General features: G+C 38.4%; 1 protein-coding gene across 6 annotated transcripts; it reads right to left on the reverse strand.

Moving 5' to 3' along the window:
- Positions 1-173: 173 nt before the first annotated feature.
- On the reverse strand, positions 174-24,675 carry mgaa (MAX dimerization protein MGA a). Of its 6 annotated transcripts, none has more exons than XM_048190930.1 (25): positions 24,494-24,675; positions 16,159-17,311; positions 14,180-16,007; positions 13,588-13,660; positions 13,378-13,488; positions 13,154-13,273; positions 12,964-13,056; positions 12,206-12,840; positions 11,759-12,053; positions 11,370-11,560; positions 11,063-11,167; positions 10,939-10,975; positions 9,769-10,187; positions 9,005-9,227; positions 8,548-8,856; positions 7,413-7,733; positions 6,083-6,870; positions 5,814-5,974; positions 5,577-5,616; positions 5,309-5,428; positions 5,111-5,222; positions 2,506-3,033; positions 2,286-2,411; positions 2,069-2,191; positions 174-1,948 (listed from the first exon to the last, which is right to left on the reverse strand). In XM_048190930.1, exons 2-25 carry the CDS (start codon positions 17,244-17,246, stop codon positions 1,071-1,073), a joined length of 8,724 nt encoding a protein of 2,907 aa, XP_048046887.1. In that variant the 5' UTR covers positions 17,247-17,311; positions 24,494-24,675; the 3' UTR covers positions 174-1,070. The 6 variants fall into 6 exon arrangements, with proteins under 6 accessions (XP_048046887.1, XP_048046886.1, XP_048046888.1 ...); XM_048190929.1 differs by having other exon boundaries at positions 5,571-5,616; positions 14,180-16,004; positions 24,494-24,674; XM_048190931.1 differs by having other exon boundaries at positions 5,571-5,616; positions 8,629-8,856; positions 24,494-24,674.
- Positions 24,676-25,514: the final 839 nt, after the last annotated feature.

Genomic DNA, 25,514 nt, shown 5'->3' on the forward strand with positions numbered 1-25,514 from the left:
TAAAGTTAACCACCTCACTGGATATGACACAATAGCGTTAAAACCCTTTGAAATGCTTACATTGTTAATTATGTTGCTGTAGAAGTGGGAAATATGGTGAAGTAAGAGTAAGTTCACAACTAAACATTCAAAAGCCATAAACTGACTGTACTCAAACCTCACTGATTACTTTATATTTAAAAAAAAAAAAAGAAAGAAAGAAAAAGAAAAATGGGGGTGGGGTGGGGGAGTACACTATATCCTTTATTTCTAAGTTCCTAATGCTATTGCTATAGGTGTACTATTCCCTAAAACAAGAAACCATTCTACGCCCCAATATGCATATAGAAGAACCTTTTGAAAAGGCACTCAACATATAATCTAGCATTTCTGTAAACAAGAACATAGACTGTTTGTACATCTATTATTGCCTTAACATGCATTCATGTAATATGCCTAATAGACAGTGGTTTAGGTTTCAGTGAGATGCAAAGACAATGACATTTGTGTAATCTCATTAGCAGATAAACTCGCAGATGAAACGGCTTTACTGTTAAAAGTCACTGGGCAGATTTAATTACTCCTAAAAAGGTCACCGGAAAACTGCCCTAATCATCCCACAAAATCCCCAGCGCAAACAATTACAATCAGGTTGACCTTCATGGTGTTAAGGGAGAAACAATCCTATGTTTAAAGATCAAGTAAACTATTTATTTTAATATTTTAATGAACTCCAATGGAAAAGAAACCACATGCTCCAATATGGAGGTTAGGATGAGTTAACAGCATCTTGCACAGCTATTTCCACAAAGAGTGGACACAATTGCTAGCAAAATCAAACAGAGAATCTTACTGGTCAAGTAGGTTGAGTAATGAAAAGCAACAAAAAAAAAAAAAAAAAAAAAAAAAAAAGTCAAATCAACAAAATGTCTTTGGATATACCAGAGGCACAACAGGTGGTGCACACGACAGCAGGACTTACACAGCAAACAAAAAATAAATACATTAAAAAAAACAAACAAAAAAAAACCTTCTGTACATAAACATGTTAAATGTGAGCAGCAACTGTACCTGATTCATTGACTGGTAGATCACATTTGTGGTCCATGAACATCTTGCTCATTTGAGTCCGGTTTGGAAACTGAAGAGCCAGTCACCTTATTCACAACAACATCTTGAGGCTTTAACCCTAGAGGAACCAGTTTAGGCATAGGCCGCCATGCCACATTGGTCCCCTCATTGGTAGATTGACCCGATGCAGCTTCACATGCAGTTTTCATGTGCAAAAGAGGGGGCGGAGTAGGAGCATCATCTTTAACAGTGCACATAGGGGCATTCGGACTCTCAATGTTTGTTGATGGTGCAACTCCAGATTCGGATGAAACCGAAGGTGAATCTGACCCAAAGATGACTTTTACCAAGTCATCCACTTTGGGTGGGATATCAATTTCATCTTTAGAGTCTGGAGACATCAGATCTTCATCCAGAGTTAGGAACAAGGGACTGAGAGCACGTTCATCATCTGCCTGCTTGTCGGAGCATGGCTGTACCTCGCTTGGCATGACAATTTTCTGATCTTCGTCTTCATTACTCAGCTGCTGGCTAAGAAGAACAAGTTCATCAAGCAAAGACAACAGATTTTCATCCTCAGGATCGTTGCTGTCATCTGGACCCTTCTTCTCCAGTCCTTCTTGGGTGGACGAAGTAACAGATGCACTAACCTCATCTCCTTCTTCAAGCTGTTTGGGGAGATCCTTGGTTTGAGGCTCATCAACAACCACCCTTTCCTCCAAATTAGGAATTTCAACTTCAGAGCAATTCTGCTGATTCTCCACAGGTGCAGTGACAAATACTGGTGGTGCCTGGACAAAAGATGTTTGTTCCACAACTTTCTGTGGTATTACCAGATTCTCCACCGGTGGAACCAGAGAAATAACATTGGTGATGTTTGGAAGGTTGGCAGAATCCACTGAAAATTATGCATTGTAAATAAAAAATTATCCATATGAATATCACTGAACAATGTAGGTAACTTGTTAAAAAATTCCGATTCAATATATATGAGACAATATCAGCTGAGGTAACTCACCTTGAGTGTTAATATTAACAGGACTGTTTGTAATTTTGATAAACTGAGGCTGCAATACTGGAAGAGGATTTTTCATTCCAAGCGGGTGAGATATTGCAGGAACTATGGAGACAGATGCTACACCTAGTTAAAAAAAAACAAAAAACACAAATGCTTATCTAATCACTTACTTTCTATATGACATTTTGAAACATCATTGACCTGTTCAGAGACAAACCTGGTGTGGATGATTGCTGTGTCCCTACTGAGGTGATGCCAATCGGTTGAAGTGGGTTGTTTATGGTTATGATTTGATTGCATGGAACCATGGTATTCATCAGAGGGAACACTTGAGGCATACACACTGAACAAAACAAAACAGACATCAAAATTATGAACCTCCAAAAATCAGCTTCATCCAAGTCAAGTTATCATAAATGTTTTCTTCTTGGACTAACCGTTAGTTAAAAGAGGCTCTTTGACCGGAGATCCTTGTATCACCTGGGATGAAGCACGGGACAGAATGTTTGGCCGCATTCTTTCACGTGGTACTAGGGAACGTTTTACAGGACTTGGGACAGAGACAGGTTTCTTTAGTGGACTGGAATTAAGGGATGGCTGAGTAGGTTTAGACATGCTACCTTGCTCTTTAACCTGAGTTTTAAGGGTGTTTTTGCTACTATCAAGGCCTGTAGGTTTTGAGGTTGGTGCGGATTTCAAAACACTTTCAGTCACTTTCAGTTTTTTAATACTTAAGTCTATCGGTTTGGAGGGAGAATTGGTTGGTTTTGGAACATCTTTTACTTTGCTCTGGGGTGACAAACCTTTCCGTTTACTATTAAGATTAACTTTAGGTTTGGGTTTAGATTTGGACGTTGCCTGGTTAAGCTGGGACTTCATCTCTTTTGCTTTAGCTTGGGCCTCCAGGGCTTTTTGTTTAGAAATAATTTCATTAAGCTTCTGGCTGATGGACTCTGTACTCTTGTCTGTGGACAAAAAGAGATACAACCGGTGTTAGCAAAACAGATGTTCACACATTCAAATTATTTCATTTTATATAAAAATCTATCAATGAATCATCCACACAACTCCTTGTATATACTATAAGCATGTGCCTGGGAATAAATAGAAACAAATAGTCTAATGAAAATAAATAGATAAATCCCACTGCAATAGCTTGAAAGTCATATTTTAATGCAACATTTAGGTTATGCGACCTTCATCAGTATGGTTGCATGTATGGCTGTTGAGATAATTAAATAACCACCTGATCAAGGTTATTTGATCTAACCGTGGTTGTCTGCAACAATTGCCGATTATTGCACCCTTTTATACGGCACAAGAGTCATAGACTAAAAGAAATAGACAAGCACCAAATTAGATTTTTGTGCACTAAATTCAAAGTCATTTTGTGCACTAAATTCAAAGTCATCTGAAGCCATTCCATAGCTTAATGTGAGGGACAAAAGAATATTTACATTGTTAAATTAAAGTTCACGGAAACTTGACTTCCCTCCGCTGTGGCCGTCAATCATACTCCGTTTAAGCATTCAACCTGAGCAGCACGTTCAGTTACGACAGTCAGCACTAGTGTCAAAATAATGATATTTCGATATGTATCGATACTGAAATATCTCAAAAGTTCCAATACTCCTTTTCTGCAGTACTGATACACCAATACCAGCTGTATGTTCTCGCTCTCTCTTCTCTCCAATGGCGAATTGACACACAACTGCCTTCTGTAACTCACTCATCTCATTCGCTCAAGTTGAATTGGTGTTAAAGGGTCTGAATTTCAGCATGGGTTTGCGGGTATTGCGCATAATTTTACCCATTCCAAAATATCTGTATGGCAGTATATATGGGAGTTTTCTCCATGGCATCAAAAATGGTATTGAATATTTTTCAACATATCGTATCGAAATTCCAGTATCGTAACAACACTAGTCATATATAATATATATCCCCATTATAATAATTGATCTGTATTATACTATGCCCCTTTATAAACAGCTGAGGATTTGCATAAAATTAATTTATTTTGCTGGAGTTTATTGCTGTTGCTAAACAATGCCATACTCATTACTGTGTCTGTATTATCACACAACAAGGACTACGAATTGGCATCACACACAATATCTAGAATTTAAAACTGTGAAGAAACAAATGGTCAATAAACTGTTGGATAGATACACTAGGATTTTGGCGCTCAACATCTCTTCTCTCTGTGCCGTAATTTTCAATGTGCAGTGTGATTTTCGAGTGCCATTTTTGTCCCATAGCCTATATAACAAATGCAATACTGATTTTATACAACAGTTCAATAAATTATAAGTTAATATTGTGTTATTTTAGACACAATATTGTCTATTTTGTTCAATTTTGCCTAATGAAAATGTAAAGACAAAGCAGAACTGTTCGTCTCCACAAAATGCACACCAGTGTTTCACTCCTGAATATGCATTGTGAACGAACCGAGTGAAACCATGATTCAGTGGACCATTCATAAAAGACTTGTTGGACTTGAAGCGGCACTACACAGACCAATCGGTGTATGACATCAAAGTACAACCATAGCGATTCAAAAACTGTCTGCTCTGTAATCGCTCTCCGTACTTTGATGTCATACAGCGATTGGTCTGTGCAGCACCGCTTCAAGTCCAACAAGCCTGAAGAGAACCATTTAAATTAAAATTCAGTCATCATTTACTCAACCTCATGTTTCAAGTTTTGTTAAAAAAAATTCTATGTTGAATTGAATAAAATATTTCTTTCTGAAGCTACTTTTTGTAATGTCTATTTGATGCTTTACACAATAATGCCTTTAAATCAAATCAAATAAATTAAATTGTGATTAATTAGATTAATTAATCGCCACATCATGTAATTAATCAGATTAAAAATTTTAAGTGCTTGACAGCCCTAATTAAAAATATGATTTGCAAGTGTGTGGGATTATTATATTTAATTAAAACTATGTTGCTGATCTGTATGTATGTATAAAAATGTATATATGCTTGGATGTATAAAAAAATAATTACACAGTCTGAAAGAATGCCTTACCACACAGTAGTGAAAGTGTCTGTAGGTAACGCTCCCTCTTAATTCGCAGCTTCTCTCTACTTATTACTAAGTGGTCCTCCTGCTTAACCAGAGACTCTATCTCTTTTTGAGCCTTGAAATAAGAAAAAGTGTCAGAACAGTAAAACAATATTTTCAGTGCAATTACAAGCATAAACTGTAGCAAAACCAACAACAAACCTTTGTGAGGATGCTCATTCTAGAAGCTTCAAGATTCTCTGAGGTTTTTCCTAGTGTTGCCTGAAGTTTAAGAAACAACTCTTTGAGTGTGTGGCGCCTCTTTCGCTCCAGCCTCACTCTCTGCACAAAGTAGTTATATAATACAATGCATGAAATTTAACAACTATGTTACACATGTATGTTACAAAAATACATAGAAAGGGTTGGGTCAGTCATTTGAAAAAAAAAATTGTACATATGAAATGGAGAGGATAGAACTTACCCTGACCTTCACTTCCAAACTTTCATCATGAATGTGCTTCTGGTTACTGCAAGAGAAAAATGTTTTTAAAAAACAAAAGATTTTGTAGATTTTTGACAGGAACCGGTTAATTTTCTTAGGCAAAGTATATATTTCCAGATGCTTTCATAGTATATATGCAGATCAGATCAAATACCAATACAAAACATCAAATAATGCAAACTAAACTTCCACATAATCAGACATCAACCAGGTGTTTGTTACCTTTTATGTTGATTCCGTCTTATTGCAGATGCCCTAAATTTTGCGATACTGTTTTCCTCTGCAGACTCAACGGTCTCAATATCAACCACCACCTCTGCAAAATCTTTCATCTCAGAGTCCAAACCATCTGTCTCCTCCATCCTCTCCCCTTTATCAGAACCCTGGAATACAGCAAAAATATCTAGCCTGAACAAGCAATACAACAGTTTCATGAGCTACACAAATTCAGTCAGAAAAGGTGAAAAGAATAAATTATATGAAGCCCTTACACTCAAACTATATGTATCGTCTCCGTCATCATCACTGTACAGGTCAGAGTCATCGGTTAATTCTGTTACATCTGAACCAATCTCCTCTTCTTCGGGATCTGGTGCTTTGTCAAAATCTGTTTTTTTCACATTGGGATTATCTCTGTTACCAGTTTCAGCCAAACTTAAATGTTTTAGTGCTCCATGCTCATTATGTGAAGGGGCTGAATCATCTCCAGAAAACTGCCTGCATTTTGGAGAGGTGGCAACAGAAGATAAATGCTCCGATACATTTGGTGTTACGCGTTCAGAATCATCACAGCTATTTTGTTTAGCAGGATCCATCTCAGACTGCTTATGGACCTGACCAATTGGCCCCTCTGTTGAAAGTGAGCTAACAGAAACTGTGGTCTCAGACTTAGTGGAGTCTTTGTTCAGTAGTGTTGAACTTGCATTTTTTAACAATGTACAGCCACTCTGCGAGAGGATGGGGGAGGAAGTTGGATTGATAATTCCAGTGTCTTGGACAGAATTTGGTGAGAGAATTCTTAATGTGCAAGTGCCAGATTGTCCCAGAAAACCTGGGACAACTTTAAGGGTAGAAGGAAGGCTGCCCAATGAGACTGACTTGGATGTAGTGAGTGTGACTGGCTTGCCACTCATAGATGAAGATGTAGAGACTGGTACAGTGACAGTAGGCTTTGTCTGCATTTGTGTTGTTGGGCTGGAAGATGTGACTATGGTGGCGCTGCCACCCTGAGGCTTTTTCAGAGTGACTGAAGCTGGTGCGTGCAAACGAATAAAGGTTGCTGTGGGAAAAACAGAAGCATAATTAATATTTTGTCTTTTAGGGATAAGAACAAATTTGTTTTGCCATTTTTCTAAAGTTTATCAACTCTTCACCAAATCTGAGTAAAATAATCATTAAGACCATGCTGCACAAAAATGACCACATGGAACACTGGTTGCCAGCAAAACACTAATAAAATGAAACTATGAATTTAAATGGTATTTTGACAACACTTGAAAATTGTGTGACCATGCCTTAAGGATCCCTGTGAAGTCTTGGGACTGCACCCCCTATTAGAACACAATGGCTAAATGTGCTCATATGCTGTTTTAAATTCAATGGAATTTAATTTATATCCTTTGTACTAAACATGATACAAAGTAATGTAGATGACATGAATTTCCCAAAGTCAGCCATAATTCTTGTCTGCAACTCTGCTATTTTATCCACTGGGGTGCTCAGCACAAATAAGAAAAGCTAATATATAGTTAGTTATATTTTTTATATCTATATTTATTGGTTTTCCTGAACCAGTTAATATGGTATTCCAGAACCACTTACGCTGGCCTTGAGATAGGAGGTTGGGTTTGATGGCTTTAATTTGACTTAGAGGCACCAACTGCATGAGTTGGCCATTAGGATTACGGTACAATGTGTTTCCATCAGCAGTCTTCACCACCTGAAGAAGCATCTTTTGGCCTGGGGTCTGTGGGGGGCGAGTCTGTGTGACGGGACGAGTCTGTGCGACAGGCTTTGTAATCCGAGGACCACTATTGGGGAGGCCTGTATTACGGGACATAACTGTAATCAAAACAGTCTTTTTCCCCGGAGTAGTCGATCCTGGTGAAGAGACAGTAGTTTTTGGCGTTAGACCAGACCCACCTGAAAATAGGGAAAAGATTCATTATGGCAAATTAATCAATCAACTTAGTGGCTTGGTGAAATAATTCAAGGACAATGTGAAGCATATAAAGCCAATAAACACAAAGCACCAAACTAGCACATAATTAAAGAGAATGATGATGGTGACAGATTATGTTCACAATAGCTAACTGCTAATATTACTATGTAGTATAAGGAACATTCACACTGACATTGATTAAATTGCTGTATTCCCATTGGCAGCTGGCACATTATGTCACTGTGCATTTACTTAAAGTTGAACAATGCTCACCTGCATCGCAAATGGTCTTTGATGCTTATATGGCCACAAATTGCCAGTTCATTTAAAATGTTTGACCTCTGGTTGTTTTGAACATAATTTAATCTGTCTATATTTAACAATTACCATAAATTTTACAAAGCTAAATCCAGAGAAGTCTTCACCACTGTAAACATAGTGTCACACATCTTTACATCTTGGTCTGCAAAAAGGACAGCTCTAACAAAATATAATGTGCAATGTCAAAATCAATGATGGTGAAGCTTATTAAATAATAATTAATAAGCGCATGGAAGATTTACAACCTACAATAATAGCCACAGTCACAAATGATGATAATGGGAAGGGTACACAAAACAGGAAGGTGAAAGTAATTCAGAATCTTTCTTTGAAGCAACAGCAAGCTCTAAAATCACAAGAACAAACCCACATGAAGGCCAAGCATGTTAAATTCACCCAGTAGATGCATGGCCAAGGGTTTGTTGGAGAGGGAAGCACAGACACACAATGGCAAACCAAGGAAGCCAGGCTTACCCAGAGGCAGGCTGGGTGAATTATTGAGAATGGTGATGGCAGGGGCTTGGACTTTTGATACAGTGGGAAAACTGGCGCTACCTGTGGAATCTGAAGGCTCAGACACCTGGGTTATCAAGCCTGCTTTAAGAGGAGAAAGAGCAACCCCAGGAGCACTAGCCTCTCTGCCAATCATCAACATGGAGGAGGGGATGACAATTTTTGGAACAGAAGGCTGTAAGTGCGAGTTGCTAGTGTCGGACTGATTTTGAGAGTTGATGTGGTTGACCACAAACTGGGTGAAGACCTTTCCCACTGGGGGCTTGGTCACTGTGCAAAAAACAAATTAAGGAGCAGGTTAAATCTGCCACTTAAGTTATGCACTGCTTAATAATACACTGGACGTCAGTTATTGGGTTCAATAACCTTGAGAGCAAAAGGTCTGGAGCTGAACACCGCAAACCTTTCCTTGACTTACCTACAGACTTGATGATGGGTGTGGTTGTAGTAGTAGACGTGCTGGTAACTGTGGTTACTGTGGCAACAGTAGAAACTGGAACTGATGTGATAGAGGCTTTTGTAATAGTCGATGTTGTTGGACATATTCTCCCTGTGATGTAAGCTGCTAGTCTGTTGGCAGGATGCAAAGCTCCCATCTGCCCCAGCTCTAACTTGGCTTGTGGGTATGGCTTTCCATTGACCTGTGAGAACAATTGATCACAAGTTTTAAAGGACCTTTCCTAACTTCATTCAAAAATAATCACACCTTAAATAATAAAGACATGTCTTACACAGGCGGCACTTCAAGCACTCTTAAAGTCAACAAAAATGATGTTGGAAACTCATTTTAGTTCTGTATTGTGTTTAATGAAGAAAAAAAAAAAAAAAGTAGGACGAGATTTGTTGAGAATTGATATAACTGAAAAGGGAGCATTCCATTAAGAATGGAGCCCAAACTGAATGCAAGTTACCACTGCATTCAGTTATTATTTACTGCCCATGCAACTGATGTGAAGTCAGATTTAAAAAAAAAAAAAAAAAAAAAAAAAAAAGAGTAATTTCAGGTGGTATAACATTAATAAACCTTGATGAAAACATTAGAATTACATGCACTGATTAAATGTGCAGAAACGTAAATGAAATAGGGTCAATTATCATGTTGAGTTTACTTTAAATTAGTTGTATGATATTTTGTATTCCTAAATACACCTAAATGGTTTCGGCAAGTAATTGCACACATACCATTATTCGTCCTGGGGTATCGGGTGCTTTTTTCTCAGCCTTGAGCAAGCCTGCAGGGCAACACCTGGAGAGGAAGGGCAAACCTTTCACCTCACTCTTCTCTACATGCTTTTTCAGCTCAGCTTCATTTTGCGTAACCTTCTTATCTTCCGTTTTCTTCTCTGCAGGTCTCGATATGGTGACTTTGTATGTATCGACAGAACCATCCTCTGTCTCTTTTAGAGTCTTGGAGACTGGCTCAATAAAGTACTTGCCAATCCAGAAAGGGTGCTTCAAACGATCCTGAGCCATGTGCTCACACACTATGCGCATAATGTAATTTCTGACGTCTGTACTGGCCCAACTGCATTCAGATATGATCTCAAGCCGCTTGGCAGGGCCAGACAAATTAAGAGGTACAAGCTCACCCTCCTCAATATCTGTGAGCAAAAGGGAAAAGATGGGGATTTCAATTAAGGACCAGCTTTATAAAATATTTTAAAGTCCTTTGAACTTGACAATATGTTGTTTAGCAATAAACTATGATTGCACCAGGCATTAAAACCATTCCAAACCCATAAGACTTCTGTTCAACTTCGGAACAAAAATGAAGTTCAGATTTTAATTAAATCTGAGAGCTTTCAGTCCCTCCATTGGCAGCATATGCAACTACCACTTTTAAGACCCAGAAAGGTAGTAAAGACGTCATAAAATTAATCCATGTGACTACAGTGGTTTAACCTCAATTTTATGAAGCGAGGCAAATGAAACAAAAACAAAAAAATAAAAATAACTTACCACTTTATTTACAAAATATTAATCTCCAACATGTTCAAAAGAGCACCACAGCATATGCATGCTGTGTTGTCGCGAGAGCAGATGTTGCGTGAACGCATGCTGGAGATGAGTATTTTGTAAATAAAGTGGTAATTTTTTTTTGTATAAACAAAAGACTCGTGCTGCTTCATAAAATTGTCTTTACTGCCTTTCTGGGTCTTGAAAGTGGTAGTTGCATAGGCTGTCAATGGAGGGACCGAAAGCTCTCAGATTTCATTAAAAATATCTTCATTTGTGTTCCGAAGATGAATGAATGTCTTAAAGGTTTGGAACAACATGAGGGTGAGTAATTAATGACAGAATTTTAATTTTTGGGTAAACCCTATAACTACTGATCAGTAAAGTAAAACTGACCTTGTGTAGAGACCTGTGAGATGTGGTGTTGGTCAACCTGCCAAAAGTAGAAGAATGTACAGTGTAAACTTTGTCACTTTGTCTTAACCAAAAAATATGCCATGCTTCATGTAGGCAATCTCACCGTTTTTTGTTTGTCATGACACCCGGAGTAAAACGGTCGTGAACGGGCACATGTCAGTGTGCTCTCCACATTGTCATTAATCATATTCAAATTTTTCTCTTCCACCTGAATAGAGAGGAAATATTTAAAGATATCCAAGTCTACACATCAATGAATTTATGAAACTACACTGACATGGAACATGACAAGCATTCGATAACGAAAAAAAAAAAAACTTGCACATGCAATAAAAACCCTATTAAAGCATGTTTAATTAACTGTGATTAGATGTTATATCTGCAATGTATTCTAGAACTATGAGTCTCACCATTTTTTGTTTTAAAGGACTTAAAAAGCTTTCCAGGTCATTTTGAAGCTCTTGAGACAAGAGTGCTGGAGATGGAGTTCTTGCAGGAGGAGGAGAGAAAAGAGCCTCTGAATCAGAAACTTCTCTTTTTCGATCCCATAAAGTACTCACACGCTTGGCCGGTTCAGGTGCTGTCTCCGGATCTGTCAGAACTGAAGGAGATGGGCAAGGTAATTCAATTTTATCTTCATAACTCCTTTCTCAATAAAAAATGTTTCAAAGGAGTTTTTCAAGCAATACATGCATATTGGAAAGATACAGTAATATTACAATAAAATAATAATAGTGGTCAAATGCTAGTTATAACAATGGTACAGCTATTGCAATAAATTGCCACTGAATAGACTGACCATAAGTTTTTCTCTTTTTGTTTTTCTTCTTCCATTTGGCCTTGATCTCCTCTGACACTCCCTGAGATTCAGGCTCCTCTGCAATACTTTCTTCCTGTTTGGGGGTCTTCAGCGCAACAACTTTGCGTCGCAAACAGCTACAGCCCAACATGCACTGCGGTTTTCCACAGTGATGATGTCTTCTTAAGTGTACCAGACTGGCACACACGCAGCCAAGCCTACAAAATACATTCAGGCAGGGTGGTGCACGTCGTCTTATAATTCTGATGGCATCAGGGTTTCCTTTTGATACCCCCTTAAAACCAGGAAAAGAGATGAAGAACATAAGATGTCTTAGAGAACATTATCCCATAATTAAATTCTGTTGTTATTGACAATCACTACAAAACCCAATATCTGTCCTAACAAACTAGTGTGTAGTAAGATGATCCTTATTATGACTTGTACCTCAGCAGTCACAAGAGTGGCTAGTGCAATTGCTGCTCTTTCTTCTGTAATATAGGTACGATGTTTGCCTTCCCACACTGCTCCATCTTCCACATCCATCAGCTTTACCAGAGTCTTAGGCAAACCTGTACTACGTCCACCTGTGCAGTTTGATGGTGCAGAGCTAGAATCTTCAACCATGGGACTCTTATTAGAGGTTACCATTGCAGCAGTTTCTACAGCAAGCTTTTCAGGACTCTTGGATTCCTTCTTATTTTTATATTTCTTGCTCTGTTGTGTTTTTTTCAAGGACAAAACAGGTTTGTTCACACTGAACACTGGTTTTATTTGCTTTTTTGTACATGACTTTAAAGGTTTTTTGGATTGATTTCCCTCTTTGGACTTCAATGTTGGCTTGACTTTTTTGGATGTTGTGGATAAGGTAGCAGGTACTTGTTTCTTAAGTACACTATCCAGGGTACGAACATAACTAGTGCTCTTAGTGGGCAGCTCGTATGCTACAGGCGTAGTATCAGTCTGTGATAAGTTAGCAGCTCGTTCGTCAATCAGTTTGCCCTCGCTAGCCAGGTACTCATCCAACATGTCACTACAAAATGCAGAGAGATTCTTTTGCCCTGCATCTGTGCTTGACACGCCTGCAAATAAAATGTAATGCAAAATCACATTCTTTTAGCAGCAGTATCATAACATTTCAAATTACACTTAATATAATATCAAGGATTATATTCTTGAACTGAAATACTGAGAAAATAGTTTACCTTCTGTAAGGGATCCTGATCCAGCAAACTTATCTCTCCAACCTTTAATTTTGGTAAAGTCAGTAGTTTTCCCTGTCCTTGAAACAAACTGGACTACAGAGAAAAAAATGCATTAATTACAATGAAAACCTGAATCATCATTTAGGCATTATGTATATACTTATTGTTTGTAATTATTAAGATCTGTTACCTTGAGATGATGCTGAACTTCCTTCGGGTGAGAGAACAGATGGGGGTATGGGTAACTGCACACCCAGATATTGCAGGTCAATTTCCAGGTTGAGGTCAAGCAGATTCAATTTCAATCCAACTATAAAGAAAAAAAAACATTATTGTAATGTTGTACATTGTATTGTTATATAACTGTCAGATTAATAGAGAATTCAAAAAAAAAAAAAAAAAAAAATCAAAAACCTTCTTGCAGCACTGGATGAATGACCTGTCTGTGCTTCATGACTTTCAGATCACGTAAAAGGGTTTTCTCTAGCACCTCAATATTTTCCAGTATATTTTCATCACTTCCACCTGTTTGGAGCAAATAAATAAATAAATAAATCCACAACACTGTAAGTGATTTTAAAGTGGTTCTTAAACATTAACCATGGTGAGTTGTTCAATTCTTACCATCTGGATTCTGTGTGGTTTTTTGTGCCATCTCCGTTTTGGCATCATCTCCAAGGTGAATCTCAAGAGCTTTCTATTTCAGGATTAAGGTGTTCAGAATGTCACAAGGATGTAATTGTCATAACTATATAGATAGTGTTCTGTAGATGTTACATACACCAGGTCAATAATAAAACAGTTTCAAAAATTTTAAAGTAGTAAAGCAAAGCAAAGCAAATAACACAAAAGTAGTCCATTAATTAAAATGAGCTATAATCTAAATGAGCTAAAATTCTTCTAAAGCCAATCAAAAAATTGTGAGAAGAGCAGACCATTTTTACTGAAAACTTCCCATTCACAGTCAAACCCAAATACATTCAATTATTGAATTCGTATATTCAAATATAGCATATATTGAAGACAAATTCACTTGATGTCAAGAGCAACCATTTACAAGAAAACAGGAGGAAATTACTTAATTGAAATAAAGGTTGGTGTAACCATCATATGGATGTTGTGGAATAAGGGCGAGTAAAAACTAAATTTTAATTTTTTCATTTCCTTCAAAGTTTACTTTCTACATTGTAATGTTACCAGACACGCTTTATGTTACCTTTGACACGAAGGAGACAAACAACTGGCCTTCGACATCCTCCAGGCTGGGCTGCATTGGAACAGGTACAGGTCCTTCAAACACCTCATCATCTTCACTGAACTTCAATTTTCCTATTTTTTTCTGTTTTGCCTTTGACTTCTTGAAAGTGCTTCCATGAAATGATTGTTTAGTTGGTTCAGGAACAATGAGATCAGAAACCGTGGTCTCATAACTAACAGCTGACTGCAAGTCATTAAGAGGCCCTGATCTATCAGAGAATTGACTTTGAGAGAACAAGTCAATTGCTCCTCTGGGATCTTCTGACACATCCAAGACACTTGGTGACAATGATTCTCTAGAAGTTACAATAGCATCCAGTGGGCTTTCTGGAACAAAATCATTGATCTTTCTGTGAGGCACAGGATTGTCATTGAATAGACCTAGTGGGAAAAGATCAGGAGAGGAAGAAGCTGTGCAATTTAACAATCTTTCTGGAAATGAATCAAGGGTCTTTCTAGGAGGTACAGGTCTTTCACAGAATAGACTTGGTGGAAATGGGTCAGGAGAAGAAGGAGCTGGGCTGGGTAAGGAGAAGGCTGGGGAAGATGGGTCATCTAATGGCAAGGAAAGGGATTCTTCATGAGTGCACAGAGTGTGTGGAGGGACTTCTTCAGAAAAAAGCTCAGGACAAGAGCCCTTGGAACTGTTTAGGAGGCTACCAGAAATGGATGCACTCTCAGCAACATCAGGCACTGAGGCAAGTTCCTGATAAGGAACATTGTCATTGTCTGTACTAGATGGTACATCTAAAACAGGTGTAGTAACAGAGGGGACAATTGGTGTGACATCAAAGTCATTGTTAACTCCAGGTGTAGTAGGTGTACAAGTGTCATGTACAGTGTGACATGTAAAGAGAGATGAAATGTCTGACTGAGACCCGAGTGTGTTGTCAAGATCTGGCACAGAAACAGCATTAGGGTTATGGAACACACTAAACATACTGTCAGGTGTTGGGTCAGAATCAGGTCTGGAGGGAGAGGTAGTGTTGGGGGCACTGAATGGATCACTGCCAACTGGGGAAGGTGAAAATCCATCAGATAATTGTGTTTCTGCTGGTACAGGGGATGCAGTTGCTGGAGATAACGCAGTGGCCAGAGATGTAATGTTGACTGCATCTATTGTTGATGTAACTTTTTGGGATAATGAGGCAAGTACTGGATGTGAATCTAAGTTAGTAGTGGTAACACAAGGGGAGGAAGACATCAAGGCAGATGATCTTTCAGGGATTAAGAAAGGTTCACATGACTTTGAGTCTAAGGATGAGCTGGGAGTGTCAGATTTTGGTGTAGTGGGTCTTGTCTTAGACTTTCTTTGTTTAAGAAACTGAGCAAGGAGAGGTAGGGGTACACGTTCAGGCCGCTTATGTGGTAAGGTTTTCTTCGTGTTTGATTCAGACTTGGCCTCAGTGTCCAGAGAAGAAAGGGTCTCCATCCCCTTTTCATTCATGTAAGGTACATTTTGGTCACTGGACAGTAATGTAATCTTGTCAGCTTTGTGTTCATCTATTTCTGATTTAGTCTCATCTGTTTCTAATAACTCGGTTTTTGAGGGTGTGTCTGTGCTTTTACTGTGAATGTCACCTACCACAGTTTCATCTTTACTAACAACTTGTAATAATTTTCCTGTTTTGGATGATATGTCCATCACCTCATTTTGTTCACTTGTGCAAGATGTTTGCAAGACCACACCATTTTTCTTGATATTCTCAAGTGATAACCTTTTGACTTTCACATGAGCACCTTTAATGAAGTCTGAAAATGCCAACGATGATGGGCGTTTCTTGCTGCTGTCAGAAAAAGGATAAGAAAACAGAAAAAATGTTACATTTGTCAAAATTGCCAAATATGTTTGAGTATGTTGCATAGAATTTGTAAATCTAATTCAAACTAAAGCAACATTTTGCTTCTGTTTGGCAAATTTATGTTAACTCTACTTACCAGAAACTTTGAACATCTGTGTCTACATTAGGAGCATCACCATTTACAACTTTCTTTTCTCCATTTGTAGGGCTGGGAATGTTCTGATCCTTATTGACCTTTACAGCAGCATTTCTCTTCATAAACAGAGTTTTCAAATTATTCAAGGTTGTCATCTCCCTGCTTAGCTTGAGTTCACTCTCAGGTTCCTCAGTGGACATTCCATTCTTCGCCTTAGATGACCGGGCATTGACTGCATCCTCCCTGAAACCTTTGGCAAAGGGGTTGTAGTCAATTTTGAGCTGGGTGATGCGAAGGTTTTGATAGGCTGTAACTGCAAAGAACTCTGTCTGTGAAAAACTCAGAGTTGTAACATTGGGTCTGTCAACTTGGATGTCTTCAGCAGCTTTGTCTGCAGGTATGACATGAAGTCGAGGAAGGTATCGGTGCATTGAGTGCAAAATAATATGGTCCTCTTGGTCCAAATTGTTGCAAAGTTTCAGTCTGTAAAATGAAACAGGGTACTGCATCCAGTGTAGGCCAGTAGCAGGGGATTCTGGGTGTACAAATAAACGAGAAACATGAGGCTCAGCCTTCCCATTGGGTTCCCATCCTTTCCCACTCCATTTGTACCTGTGGTTATCAACTGGAACAATATCCATTGCCAGCATGTAACTCTGGAAAGGTTCCATTCCAGAGAGACGAAAGCGGCAATAGGGGAACATTCTACGGCCTTGTTTGGTCAGAATCATCTCAGTCTGACACCTATAAAACTCATTCCACATACTGTTGTTGTCCAGTGTAACAGTGATGCCCTTACATCTAGCATCTGCTGGCAAGTGGTCTGACTGTGAGCTGCTGTTGATGTCTGTAAATGTGGAAGATGACGGATGGATGCCTGTTACAGCAGAGCCGATTGAAGATTTCACCATTTTATTTGCCTCACTAATTGCCATCAGACTGCCCTGGTCTTTCCCGGGATCCCCAGACTGCAACTGTTTCAGGACAACAAAGATGGAAGATGGAGTAGTTGTAGGAGAAGCCAGTGTTGGGGCAGTCATGCCCTCTTCATGAAGCACCATTGCACCCTGCTTCTTTGTTTCTGCCATGGGGGTTAAGAAGTCATCTGGATAGCTTCTGACCCTCTCACCTCAGGGTATTTCAGGTCTACATCCTTAAAAAAACAAGACATACACAACATGGCATGGTCAAATCACGTTTGACAGCTAGCAACTGTAAAGCTTAACATTTAAATATGTTATAAACCGTTTTTGTGTGTTAGTCACTAGATTACTCAACTACTAGTTAGTTGCATCCCTGCGTGGCCTCTATGCATAAACTTGTCAACAATTTAATTCCAGAAATGCTGTCAAACTGTTTACACCTTGCTGGAGAATTGTCTCAATTAGAAGTGTGGTGTGTATGATGCTTTGTGGACTACATACATCAAGTGGTTGTCCATCATAGGCCTCTTAGCATTGCATAAGCCTCAAAGTTATACTTGTGAGGACATCCATGTAAGTCCTAAACAAATTATTTTCTGGACATACTGAATAAGCGGTATTCAACTGTGCTCCTGGAAGGCCACCTTGCAGCACAGTTTAGTCTTAAACTCTTCAAGGCTTCATGAGACTTGAAAATTACAGGCAGGTCAAGGATTGGAACTTTGCATGAAGATGGCCATTCAAGAGCAGTGTTGAGTACCTGTCATAAACAGTCTACCTCCACCTCTGGCACTGTAAAGAACAAATGGTAAATGAAAAGCCTTGGTGTTTGGTTGAACTGTAAACATACGAAGGTACATGCAGAATTTACAAGAAAAATGTCATGGTACCTTGAACACAAGTTACACAAGTACATGGCAACAAAAGAATGACTTGTGTTATCCAATCACAAGTGGTCAGGACTAAATAGAGATGGAAAACTTTTTGTGACTGGATCACTGAAAATATGCGCAAGTAGTCAAAAATGCAGGTGACCACATCTCAATTATAGCGGAAACTCTATCTGTCCTGAATGCATTGTGGATTGCAGTGAAGCACTACCTACTAAAACTAACATGATCAATTTAGGATGCTTTGTGACAAACAAATTGCAGCTGTCCTCATCTTTTTCATTTGCTTTCTTTCCCTCTTGCTCGTAAGCACTGCATTTAAAGCTCCCGCAAAACTGATGCGGAACGCTGTGGGGTGTGTGTCGTGACGAAATCTGAACACAAGTGGTTACAGGAGATGTATCTGAAATGTTAATACCAAGTGGAAATGGTAATGCCTCTCAACCAACCACTTGTGATTAGATCACTGAACATGCATATTAATGGCAGGTGGAAACGGGGCCTTTGAGCAACATTCACAAACAGCATGTCATCCCAAGGGTTCAGTGACTGTATTGTAAAAAAATAAAAAATAAAATAATAATAAATAAATATATATATATATATATATATATATATATATATATATATATATATATATATATATATATATATATATAAATAATAAATATTATTAATGAATTTTTTTTATTTTTTTCTGTTTTGTGTAATACATATAGTAATATATATATAGACGCATATACAAAACATGTAAACCTTTGAATCAAAAATGTCATGACCTTACCCACCCCAAAATTGACTAGTTAAACCAACAATGGTAATAATTTAGTATTTAGTAATTTATAATTAAGTCCTGTGGTCTCTGTTAAGAGTATACATGTGCAATGCACACTGAATAGAAGAGTAGGAGTAATAGGATGTATGCTATAAACAAGGAAACCTTTTTGGAAACAATAATTATTCATAAAATTCCACTTGGCGCCACCAGTCGCATCATCTTAAAAATAAAGCAATAGTATTCTGGGATAAAATGCTTTAATAGTCAGCTATAACAATGTCGTATCTGTATTTTATGTTGTCAACAGTGGAGTTAAAAGAAACAAAAGATAAAATATTAATCAGGTACAAAAGAGTACTATTGGCTTTAATGTATAATGTAATAAAACTGTCTCAAATTAGGAATAAAAAAGCAACTACTACAGTGAAGAGAATTTTTTTGCTTTATTTTTTTGTCTTGGTACGTACCTCGGTTTTGAAGTCACGGTTCGGTACGGGTTCCGTACAGCAGGTGAGGAAAAAACTAAACATAAAATTACTTCTTTTTTATTAAACAGTGGATTACTGAACAAATTTTTGTCTCTGTCTTTAAATATATTAAATTAAAACTAAAAGTTTCTTAAGGATACAAAAATTATCTCTGCTAATGCTATAAACTATGTAGGGAGCCCTTACTTGAACATTATGCTACTATAGTATTTAACAACTGAGCCCAAACTATAATTCAATTGCTTTATTTTTAGATATAATAACACTCAAATGTTGTTGTATGCAAACATGTTGCACATAAGGCAGTTTTTGCATTAACTTCTAAATCTAATTATAAAATTATGTTTTACTCCAATTCGTTGTTGAAATATAATCATTTATACAAAGTGGCTGTCATTTTCACAACATATTTATTTGATTAAATAATCAAGACATCACTAACAGGTTAAGTAAAATATAATGAATATATAGGCTAATATAGTGCATATATTAAGCAAGAGTTCATTTCTCTGGTAAACTAACAAGCTGTGGACACTGATTGGCTTTTCTAAGGTAAATGCTACATGATATTGTTTACAAGCCGCTATATTGCGATTTCTTTCCGCGGTTAAAACACTGATTGAGCAATTACACGAGATATTACCGTTTCAGTAAGTCTTGTATCTTTCAACATACGTTCAGATGTTCAATCTGTAACCACTATTAAAGAGGAAGAGATGACTTGCGCTCCACGTTGACGGATGAACTGAGGCGCCCCTAACAGTGATCTGTCACACCATATCAAAGCACATCAAAACGGCATTTTCTTTGAATTTGAAGGATAACACTTTGTTTCTTATCGAATGTAACCAAACGCAGAGCTTATTGCGATTATTGGTAGTTAATGGTTGTAAGGCTATAATGCTTTATTCGTTGTACTGTTTTCGTCTTATTCACCTGTCTTTGTCCATTGTCGCAATTCATCGGGAAACCGAAGTGTTCCCAAACAGGAGACCTTAATGTTGCAACGTAATGCATTCAGTACACACGTGCACCATACCGAAAGCCCTGTACCGAAACGGTTCGGTAGGACTATGTGAACTGTTACACCTCCAATTAACTGTGGTTTGTAAGTAGTTACTTCAAAGGTAGAAAAATATATGCTATAACTTTTGAGTTTCTAAGCTACTTTAGTGATAAATCACAGGACAGCGTTGATGAGTTTCTACGCTCCTCTCTGTGCGTGCAATATTCACATGATGTGCGAGCTACTGTCTATATGAGTGTGTGCCACAAGGCATCAGAGCATGAGAATGTCCAAACTGGGCAAGCCTTGTGAGGACGCAAGCAAAAGTGATCACACTTTGGGGCACGCGCGCTGTCTGTGTGTTGACTCAGTGTGTGTTGAGTTCGTCTCTGTGTTGCTTCCATGCCACTGACTGGACGGGGTGGAGTCACGTGATTACACATGCAGTAGTATGTTCTTAAAGGGAAAGTATTAACATGATTAAAAAAATGAAATAACTGACATGGGAAAATTATGTTAGTTAGAGGTTCTGAATTTAGGTTTCAATTACATTTCGATTAATCGTCCAGCCCTATCATGTACTACATAGTGCCAAATAGAAAGTGTTAAAAGGTGCATTCACGCCATGTTGTAATTGCCGCAATTACGAAATGTCAACTTGTAAAAAGCATTCACATCTTTGTACAGCTCGTGAGATGGGAATTTTCTGAGCGCTCCTACCTGTACCACGTGACCGCTTTACCACCTGACTGCTGCAGATTCATTTAGGCGTTGATAGTGTTGCCAAAGAAATCCATAATCCCAGGCTGTGTTTAACTCCACTTTTAGACATACAATCACGAACTTCCCCTTCCCCTCAGGGGAATCCCCGCCACCACTTTGAAGTGCAATCAACTTCGTCAAGTGGACGAGGTAAGTTTATTTAGACAGACCCTCGACCCCCTCGATTTTGACAAGGGGAGCGAGTCAACTCAATATGTACACTTCAGGCAGATCCATAGAAAACAACGCAAACATGATGGTGACGTTACAGCAGATTGTGCTTAATTTACCCCCACACCACACAACTCTAGTGTATGATATTGTAGTTATATTGACATTTTACCGCATAATACTTGTAGCTCCTAGCCTGACTTCGTCATACTCATATTCTAGGCAGAATGTGAGTCTGATACTGCTCCATTGCACTTGAATTATGGGGCGTGTCTTAACCGAACCAGTAAAAAAAAAAAACTCTGCACTCAATTGGATAGACCTACAACCAATCAGAGCAACGCTGTAAGTGACGTATGTTGAACTTGTACTTGTACGAATCCCGTTGGAAGGACGGCAAACACATCTTTCCCATTGACAAATGCCTTGATTGCGGTTCTTTTTACGTCTTTTAAAATTAATGCGCTGTCGATTTCTTTTATTACAGACGTGATAGCGGAATCTAAACATCTTACTTCTCCAGCTGCAGTCATCGTTGGTAAAAAAACAATTCAACCCAAGCGCTCTTTGATGACGTGGGTGGTTACGTAACCGCAGATAGCCTGTCCATCATCGATTAAAACCCGCCCTGGCAATTTGATTGGCTCGGCCTTCTGGGAGCCGAGCATAATTACTCCACAATGGATCGAGTCCAGACCGAACTTCCCTTCCAAAAAATGTTGTGGGCGGGGTTCGGGCTGGCATCCAGGCTATGTAGCTCCCTTAAGCTGACTGTTATAGTTTAATGTATTATCATTTTTGTTTTATAATTTCTTATATTTTCTCCAATAACCCAAGCGTACAGCATACATACGAGCCTATGGAATGGTGCGTAAAACATATTCATAAAGGAAAAACAATTTCAAATAATAAATCAGCTTCATCGCTGATTCCAAGCAATCAAGGGCTTTTGCCGTTCCATTTAAACACATTGCAAGGGTTCTGCCAGTAGTGGGCATTCGTGCAACATAAACAATGGCATACCTCAGAGTGAACAAGATGGAGGGAAGTTTGCGAGGGAAGGGTATAAAAGCTGGACTTAAACAGCCCCAATCGGAGGATGTGAACAGCGCTGAATAGAGCATCAAGTGTTGTCATCTTGAGACTACGGTAATTGCGAAATGGCGTGAATGCAGCAAATATTTTCCTTGTCAACTGATCTTAACTCGTGAGACAATACGCTCTATGCAACAAAACACCTTTTATTAGGCTACTTACATGACTCAAATCTTCATCCCATGTGAGCATTATTTAAATATTTTCTATAGAACTCTCCTGAGCGCCTTCCAAGGTTGGCGTCACACTACACGTTACATTTATATGCATACATGGAAAAGCATAAACGCAAGCAAATACAAATTAGTTTCATCTTTTGATGAAACTTCTGTGTATTTGCTTGCATTTATGCTTTTCCGATTCTGCTTTTTAACATTTGGTGCATTATTAAATACATATGATTTACAATTTAACAAATATAAAGTTAAAGCTGCTGTCCGTAACTTTTTTTTGTGTTCAAAATTTACAAAAATTATATGAGAATGTACAACATGAATCCATTTTCCAAACTGTGTTTTTGTCTTACCCTGAATCATTATGGTACATAGGGCTGGGCGGTATATCGCATGCGATTGTCACGCGCATTTCGTCAGTAAAGCCGGTTCCCTGATTACCGCTAAATCGCCATCACCTGCTTTCAAATGGAGCGGCATTTAATAGACAGAGCCGTAGTTCACCGACAAGCTATGCAATATCGCGTTCATTATCGAAGGCGATTCATCTGCGAAATGCGCGTGACAATTGCATGCGATATATCACCCAGCCCTAATGGTACACTTATAATAAGTGTTTATATTCTGACTATTTCAGGCCGCCACAGAGTATCACAGTAACTGCGTGACTCGCAATAGACATACACAGAGAAAAGAAGCTCTGGCTACAATGTTCTTACGCAAGACATGTGCAGTTCTGTTTATTAACCGCTAGAGGGCCAAAAATCGCGGACTGCAGCTTTAATAATAATAAAAGTTTTTATTTATAAACAGGAGCACTAGAATGAGATGACAAGTTCGAAATAATGGTGCGCTTAAGTCCTCCTGGGAAGTTCTTATTTACGACGTAAGGTGCGTTCAAGTCACTTTCATTGGAGTAAGATGGCGGCGTCACATCTCTTAAATAACTACACAAAAATACAGCAAGGTTTTCAACTCTACTTCTAGAAAATGAAGAACACAGAACGTGTATCAGGTATGTTTTGCTTTTTTGTTTTTGATTAATTTGTGAAGCTACTATAAGCTTCATCACATATTATAGTTATATTACAATGCTATAATATATTTTTTGCAGGCAATTAGTTTACTTCGTTGTAAACAGAAAAGCCTGACAATATCACTGCTAAATACCTTTAAGTGTTGTGGTATTCCGCCATGTTTCTCACTGACACGCCCCCAAATCGTAAACATCGGGGCTTAAAGAAAATCGCAAGCCTCCCACTTGTCTTTACGACATTGTGATGGCGTTCATGTGCGTTGAACTCGTAAATACGATCTTTCCGACATGACTTGAACTCACCATAATACCTTATGCTTAAAGACTAGTGTGGCTGCTACATAACAATCTACATAACCCATTACAATAACTCAATTTATGTTCCTACGAAGATGCAATTAAGACACAAAAACAGTTAAATAATTTAGAGTGTTGTTTTTGCAACGTCTAATGCATAAAATAAATATAATAAATAAAAATATGCATGTCAACGCCATGACCACATGCTTTTGAAAAAAAAACAAATATAATCATTAATACACACATACGATGATAATAATAAAAGCTAAATAACTTGAAGAATAACGTCAAACGCATTTGTAACGCGACATGCGCATGAATACCGAAAAGGCTCACAAGCTACTTGTTCACTATAACAACACTACTAGACTGCCTATTTTACCTAATTCACAGGTGAGGAAACGTGGCAACCACCGGCGTGCATAAATGTTATTTGTCCATTCAAAGTCAAGAAATGGAGTTTCAGTCACCTTTTGTGTAACGGGCGTCGAGTTATATTCGTCGATGGCGCATGTCTCTAATAGGCCTGAGACCTAAAAGTTGGCGCGGATGGCGCGTGCACGTCGAAACATCTCGAATGGCGGGCGAATCTGATGAAAGCACGCTGAGAGAGGGTCTGCTCTGGCCACGAAGTAACAACGAAAAACACCCTTGTTCCGCAAAGTTTTTCGATTACTTTAACAAACACAGCTGCATCCGGATTAGACTGTTACCTTTTGTCAATATGTAATGCATATTATGCATATTCTCTCTCCTGTCTTCGTTAATGTTGTTTTTTTCTCTCTCCCTTCTCACATTATTACACCGTGCGTCTCACCCTCCGAGGTTTACGTGCGTGCGGTTACGTCAGCACGTCGCCACTCAAAACATTGCACGCATTCCCTTGTGTGACTTTAGTGCGCAGGCGCAGCTTCTGACTGATGAGGCTCGTTGGTTGTACCGCGCATGCGTTTACTTAACGCCTTTGTTTACGTCATGGGCAATGGCTACCTCGATTCGTGCTGCGTCGGTTTTTATTCGAATGACGTATATCGTAAAGAAAAAAGAGTCGTTGCGTAAAATGCTTTCTTTTGCGTTTGATTTGAAGCGAGGCGGCACGAATGCGATGATTCATCATAGATTCATCAATTTCGAGACAAAGGGAGTTTTGTTCATGGGGATGCCAAACCCTTTCCTTCAGTGCACTGCTGTCAAATCCTTTATTTATTACAATGCTACGTTTGTCTGACGGTACTTGTTTTTCTTTCTCAGTGGAGAGGCAATTGTAAAATGGTTGAAGGGGTTTAACAAAACCCAATAATAACAAGGCATGTTACATGTCCTGTGTCTATTTCTTTTTTGTCTATGTCTCCTGGCTATTTATGTACAGTACATTTTAGGATTTTGCTGACCTGGACAGCTAGTATTTGGTGCATTGCAGCAGGAAAAAGAAAAAAAAAAAAACGTTGCTTATGAAATTTCACTAATACTAATGTGAAAAAGTAACAGTGTCTAATTACTGGACAAACTGACATTCAATTCAGTAGGCTCTGATTAAGATAATTTTCAGTAGCTCCAATTAGAAGTGTTTCCAAAGTATGATTTCATTATTAATAATTTACACTTGCGTAGCATATTTTGCCTTACAGTGGACATGATTCAAAGAGCAATTTTGTAAGGTTACACTTTATTTAAGGTGTCTTTTTTACACTGCAATTATACATTTAAGTACTGAGTAATATTAAGTAACTACAT

The sequence above is a fragment of the Megalobrama amblycephala genome, linkage group LG5, assembly GCF_018812025.1.
Source record: "Megalobrama amblycephala isolate DHTTF-2021 linkage group LG5, ASM1881202v1, whole genome shotgun sequence".
Classification (NCBI taxonomy): Eukaryota; Metazoa; Chordata; class Actinopteri; order Cypriniformes; family Xenocyprididae; genus Megalobrama; species Megalobrama amblycephala.

Bases quoted from the DNA above. Each gene is read 5' to 3' on its own strand.
- mgaa (XM_048190927.1), bottom strand. From the start codon at position 17,246: ATGGCAGAAACAAAGAAGCAGGGTGCAATGGTGCTTCATGAAGAGGGC. The intron at 5,617-5,813 runs GTAACAAACACC...TTTCTCTTGCAG, and splicing joins AGACGGAATCAACATAAAAG to TAACCAGAAGCACATTCATG. The intron at 2,412-2,505 runs GTTAGTCCAAGA...TGTTTTGTTCAG, and splicing joins AGAGCCTCTTTTAACTAACG to TGTGTATGCCTCAAGTGTTC.